The 6,994-nt window shown below is 41.7% G+C and overlaps 1 protein-coding gene across 1 annotated transcript; it reads right to left on the reverse strand.

Annotated features, from left to right (window-relative positions):
* Positions 1–2,675: 2,675 nt before the first annotated feature.
* LOC143888613 (uncharacterized) lies at positions 2,676–3,737 on the reverse strand. The gene has a single exon (XM_077393055.1). It carries the CDS (start codon positions 3,735–3,737, stop codon positions 2,676–2,678), a length of 1,062 nt encoding a protein of 353 aa, XP_077249170.1.
* Between the last annotated feature and the right edge of the window lie 3,257 nt (positions 3,738–6,994).

Consider the following 6,994-nt stretch of genomic DNA (forward strand, 5'->3'; position numbering starts at 1 on the left):
CCTTGTTCATTGGTTCAAAAGGGTGAAAGACATTGATATAAGTGCATTCCCCATTGATGAAGTCGTTGTTCGGCCCATACAAAATAACGGGTGATGTAACTTCCAATTACTTGAGTTAGGGAAACCTACGTAAACGATTAATTCTTATTGTTGCATATTCTTCATGTTTTGCAGCTACGATTGTGGGCTGTTCGTTTTGAAAGAGATGGAATACCTCAGCCGTGACGCTAGTTTGGATTTCACCCAAAAAGATATTACGGCTATGCGAACTTCTCTATTTTCTGAAATGTTAAATGGGGTGTATGGGACAGTATCCATTTAACTTTTGGGAGGAAGTGATGATGTAACTTTGTAATGTAGTTGTTGTTTTGTTTCGTGGGCATGATTTGTAATGTAATTGTCGTTTCAGTTATTTTGTGCTTATTTTGTTCTTGATACATAGCGATGCATATCGATGTCTGCAGGTTTAATTTGTGAGTTATGTATTGTTTACCAGGACTTGGTAATTGAGAAACACCTAAATAGCCTCCTCATTCTGACCTTCTATGCAACAGGCTTAAAATCACAGTTGAATCATATGGTCTACCCCCGAGCCGCCAATTTAATCTTCGGAGTTCTGAAACGGATTTCTGAACTTCTCATTCCGACTCCCGAATGATGCCCATAGGGGAACCTCCGAATATTGACAAGGACGAACCCAAAACCTGGGCATCCCTTCGGGAGTCCGACTGAATATTCGGACTCCCGAATGATCCCAGGGGGGAACCCAAAACTACTGAACATCCATCGGGAGTCCGAATGAGACCTTCGGAATTCCGATTCGGAAGTCCGAAGATTCAATCGGACTCCCGAAGGATGGGCAGTTGGAACCCACTACTACTGAACATCATTCGGGAGTCCGAATGATTCTTCGGACTTCCGAATCGGAATTCCGAAGGTCTCATTCGGACTCCCGAATGATCACCAGGGGGAACCCAAAACTATTGGACATCCTTCGGGAGTCCGATCCGGAAGTCCGAAGATTGATTCGGAATCCCGAAGGATGGCCAGTTGGAACCCAAAACTACTGGCCAATCCGAATGAACCTTCGGAATTCCAAAGCGAGAGTCCGAATCGGCTTTCGGATTCCCGATGATGCCCAGATTCGATGCCAATTCTACTCGCATTAATTCGGGAGTCCGAATTAATCGTCGGACTTCCTGATAAGAGTTCGGAAGGTTCTTTCGGACTCCCAAATAAACCCAGATTGGAGACCAACTCTATACAGAGAGAGAGAGAGGATAGAGAGATAGAGAGAGTTAGAGAGAGAGGATAGAGAGATAGAGAGAGTTAGAGAGAGAGAGGTCAACATAAACATGGCAATAACAAAAGTGTTCAAACAGTTGTTCCAATATGCACAGGGTGTATCCAATAGCAATTAAAATTGTGGTTCCAAACAAAATTGTTCAACCAGTTGTTCCAAAATTGTGGTTCTAAAAAATGTACAGTTCCGGGCAACTAGTGGGTACAACAACGTTTAATTTTTACAATTTTCGTCTGAGTAAGTATCATGTGTAGTAACAAGGTTCCCAAAATCATTGCCACTTTGCAGAAAAACCAACAACTCCATCCCTAAGTAAAGAAAGGAGGTGCGAAGGACACTCCGGACCTACAAGAGAAAGTTGCTACAATCAATAAAATGATGGGTTTAATATGAAAATCATATTGAGTGCGTAATAATGAAACATACCTGTTCTGTGTAGGTGCGGATGGACCGATGGGAGTCATATTTAACTGACGATTTACGAGGGGAGGATTTTTACACGTTCTTTTGTTATGTCCAAATTCCCCACATGATTTGCAGTTGTGATGTTGTCCAAATTGCAGCCCTCTCTCTATTCGTACTTTTTTGGGTCGTCCGGGCTGTTGTCTTACTCACGGTGGCAATAGTACTAGTAAATCATAGGATGGCTCGGGCCATTGTGTTCGATCTAAAGTTGGATGAATCACCTCCTCATATATACTCCGATATGTTGAAGCCAAAAACCAATCCTAGTAGTACTTATATCGGTCAAGCTTATTTAATCCCATAGCTGCTATGGCATGCCCACACGGCAATCCCATCGTTTGGAAAAGACCACACGCACATGTTTTCTTCTCTAAATCCACACTATCCGTATGACTGGATGAGAGTACTTCATATTCATTCCAACTACACGTGCGGGGTAGAAACTTACTGCCAAACGAACATGATCTGTCCAACCACTTTTCTGCTCTATGAGTTAAATGGTAGCCCCAGCTTTCCGGCGAAAGTGGAAGAAGTCTTGTACTTTCCATCTAGTGTGATCGACTAGAGCAGCAATCGGCAACTCCCTTGCGCCCTTCAATACGTTGTTGAAGCACTCTGCTGGATTAGTGGTGAGCACATTCCACCTGGCCCCTTTAAAATGTACATTAGCCCAATTTTCTTTAGGAATCTCAGATATCCATTTCTCTGCGTTTTCATTCTTGGCTTTTATGAGTTCCATCGCCTCCTTATGGTCACTCTGCCTTAAGGCATATGCCGCTCTCGAAAATAGTTTACAAAGTTTTTGACTCTTAAAGGTCTTCAACAGATTGGCATTGAGGTGACGAATACAGTAGCTATGGTATGATCCCGGTAATGCTTCAGCAACAGTTCTAACCAGACAACAGTTCTAACCAGACAATTTCATCCGATCGGAGGAAATCGTAAATTCGTTGTTGTTTTTGTCTACTGGCATCACCCTCTGGCGGAGTAAAAGAAGAAACCATAGCCAACTGTCAAAGTTCTCGTTCTCAACCACAGCAAAAGCTAACGGAAATAGTCCACCATCACCATCTAGAGTTGTCGCAGCCAATAAGATTCCTTTATATTTCCCTCGCAAATGTGTCACATCAATTAGTATCAGGGGTTTAACTGTTCGACTGAACGCACGACTGCTGGGGCCGAATGACCAAAATAAACGACCAAATGTGTCATCTCCACTACCCCATAGCTGCCGGGTTCGGTATACACGCATAATGGTGCCAGGATTACATCTCTCCATCTCCTGAGCATATGCAGGAAGGATGCGGTAAGAAGCCTCCGCATTTCCACACATAATTTCGTGTATAATGACCTTCGCATTGAAAGCCTTCGTATAGCTTAAGGTTATACTCCACTTATCCTTGACGTATGCTCTTATCAAACTAGGTGTCACGTCTCCTGGACGGGGAAATAACCATAGGCAGGTTTCAGCTGCCCAAGATGCTGTGGCAAGGGGATGATCATTACCATTCATCGTACTTGAGCATGTATGCTCTGGCACAAACCTGTTCACCCTAACAGAATCCAGGTAATTTGTCCCACTGATTCTGAAATGACAACTTCCATTCTTGCATCTAACAGCATACTTTGTAGGTTTTGAGTCTACTGGGACGAATACAAAACGCCTATCAATTGCATACTCTCTAACTTTGTTCTTAAATACTTTTAAATTCGGGAAGATTCCCCTCAACTTCAACTCCTCAAGCCCTATTCTCCCCACATTTAATTCATCCACAACCATTTCATCTACTTCCATCGGCTCCCTTGTATACGTATTACCGAACGGGTCGCCGATAATGTTGTGTACACCATCCTGGTCTCCGATAATGTTATGTACACTATCCTGATCATCTACACCATCCTGCTCTACACCTTGGCTGTCATCGTCCTCATCAAAGTCCTCATTGTCCTCATAAGTCCTCATTACCATCCTCGCAAATGGCATAATTAACATGCATATCACTATGAAAATCCCTACTGAACCATGCATCGTGCCTGTATGGTAAGCACTAGGTTAGAATGAAATTCAATGAGACAAAAATATAACCTCCCAACTAAATATAATTTATATAATTTATTACATGGAAGTGGTCTTATGTTCAGTTGTATCTTCCTCTGTCTCATTAAAAATTGGATCCTCATAATCTTCATCAAAGTGTACTGAATATCTGCCAACCCGATCAACATTAGAGCAACAATAATGGAATGATAAATGCATCAATGGAATCACAATTTCATACACGGATAGTACCTATTGTTGGTATGTCCTTCGCCATGTCGTATTCATTTGCTGGGAGCTTCCGCTGGAATAGGTGTTGCTGACACTGCACGAACGAAATTATTTTTGGGGCTCAAACCAGCTTCGATTGGAGTAGAAGCTTCATAATGTTCATTTATATCAACTCATTTCTGAGCAATGAAAATTTCCACATGAGATAATATTCTAATGGAATGAGAATTTAAAGAATGTCAAAGTGCAGCTGAGTTAATATTTTACCTCTTCATGGGGATGGGTGCAGATATAATTTCTCCAACTCTCTACTCTTTAGTAATGTACAGGCTGATAGAATTAAAGAGGCTATTCTCAAAAACCATCATCACCATACCTAGCTCATCATCATTTCGAATGTCGTATAACACGATTTGATATGGATCCATGACTTATCGACATTTTATAGATAATGACACGCTGATTCCTGTGGTCCCAATCCTTTGGTGAATTAGAGACTGAAATTTCAAAAATTTTATATGGCGATTCACAGTTAAACACATTTTCGTCCCGCCAATATATTGGAATGATACTTCATCCTTCAAGTACCCATCAACGTGTAACATAAAAGAAGCCCTTTTTTGCACCAATTTTGCACACCCTGTTTCGATAAGAACCATTATTAGTACACTTATGATTACTTTTGGACCAAAACATAACTATTACACTTTTGGAACCACATTTTATAAGTCGTAACCACTAGGGAACCACATTTTATACCTCGGAACCACTAGGAACCATATTTTCTACCCCGGAACCACTAGGGAACTACATTTTATAAGTCGAAACCACTAGGGAAACACATTTTATACCCCGGAACCACTACGAAACAACATTTTATACCTCGGAACCACTAGGGAACCATATTTTCTAGCCCGGAACCACTAGGGAACCACATTTTATAAGTCGAAACCAATACGGAACCACATTTTCTACCGCGGAACCATTACGAAACCACATTTTATAGCTCGAAACCGTTAGGGAACCACATTTTTCACGCCGAAACCCCTAGGGAACCACATTTTATAAGCCGAAACCAATACGGAACCACATTTTCTACCGCGGAACCATTACAGAATCACATTTTATAGCTCCAAACCATTAGGGAACCACAATTTTCACCCCGGAACCACTACGATACCACAATTTCCACCCCAAAACAACTACGGAATAAAATTTTATACTCCGGAACCATTAGGGAACCACATTTTATACCTCAGAAATATACGGAACCACATTCTATACACCGGAACCACTCGGGAACAACATTTTATACCTCGGAACCACTAGGGAACCACATTTTATAAGTTGAAACCACTAGGGAACCACATTTTATACCTCGGAACCACTAGGGAACCATATTTTCTACCCCGGAACCACTAGGGAACCACATTTTATAAGTCGAAACTACTACGGAAACACATTTTATACCCCGGAACCACTACGGAACCACATTTTATACCCCGAAACCACTGCGGAACCACATTTTATACCTCGGAACCACTAGGGACCCACATTTTATACCTCAGAACCACTAGGGAACCATATTTTCTAGCCCGGAACCACTAGGGAACCACATTTTCTACCGCGGAACCATTACGGAACCACATTTTATAGCTCCAAACCATTAGGGAACTACAATTTTCACCCCGGAACCACTACGATACCACAATTTCCACCCCGAAACCACTACGGAATAAAATTTTATACTCCGGAACCATTAGGGAACCACATTTTATACCTCCGAACCACTACGAAACCACATTCTATACACCGGAACCACTCGGGAACAACATTCTATACCTCGGAACCACTAGGGAACCACATTTTATAAGTCGGAACCACTACGGAACCACATTTTATACCTCGGAACCACTAGGGAACCATATTTTCTACCCCGGAACCACTAGGGAACTACATTTTATAAGTCGAAACTACTAGGGAAACACATTTTATACCCCGAAACCACTACGGAACCACATTTTATACCCCGGAACCACTACAGAACAACATTTTATACCTCGAAATCACTAGGGAACCATATTTTCTAGCCCGGAACCACTAGGAAACCACATTTTATAATCCGAAACCAATACGGAACCACATTTTCTACCGCGGAACCATTACGGAACCACATTTTATAGCTCGAAACCATTAGGGAACGACATTTTTCACCCCGGAACCACTAGGGAACCACATTTTCTGCCACGGAACCACTACAGAACCACATTTTATACCGCAGACCACTATGGAACCACATTTTATACCCCAGAACCACTAGGGAACCACATTTTATACCTCGGGAACCACTAGGGAACCACATTTTATAGCCCGGAACCACTAGGGAACCACATTTCCTACCCTGGAACCACTACGGAACCACATTTTCTACATTTTATACCCCGGAACCACTAGGGAACCACATTTTATACCTCAGAACCACTACGGAACCACTACAGAACCACATGTTCAGCGGTAAAAAATGTCTTTGAACCACTAAATTGTGTTTCGAAGGCCTAAGTAATGGTTCCAATAGGTTTTAAACACCAATGATACATCTATGATGACTTTTAAAACCACTAAAATACTGTAATAATATACCAAACACTAGTTCGACTATTGGAAGTACAATTTTGAGTCTTGGAACCACTATCTAACCTCTCGAAACCACTAAATTGTGGTTCCAAGGCCTACGTAATGGTTCCAATATGTTCAAAACACTAATGATACAGTCATGATCCCTTTCACAACCAATAAAGTAGTATTACAATATACCAACCACATGGGAACCATAATTTACAGTAATGAAACCACTATTTAACCTCCAAGGAACCACTAAATTGTGGTTCCGAAGCCTAACTATTGGTTCCAAGAGTCCAAGTATACATACGAATCCAATTAGGCTTCTCTCTATACAC

The sequence above is a fragment of the Tasmannia lanceolata genome, unplaced genomic scaffold (assembly GCF_043159265.1).
Source record: "Tasmannia lanceolata isolate RefF3 unplaced genomic scaffold, GAP_Taslan_0.1 ptg000012l, whole genome shotgun sequence".
Lineage (NCBI taxonomy): Eukaryota > Viridiplantae > Streptophyta > Magnoliopsida > Canellales > Winteraceae > Tasmannia > Tasmannia lanceolata.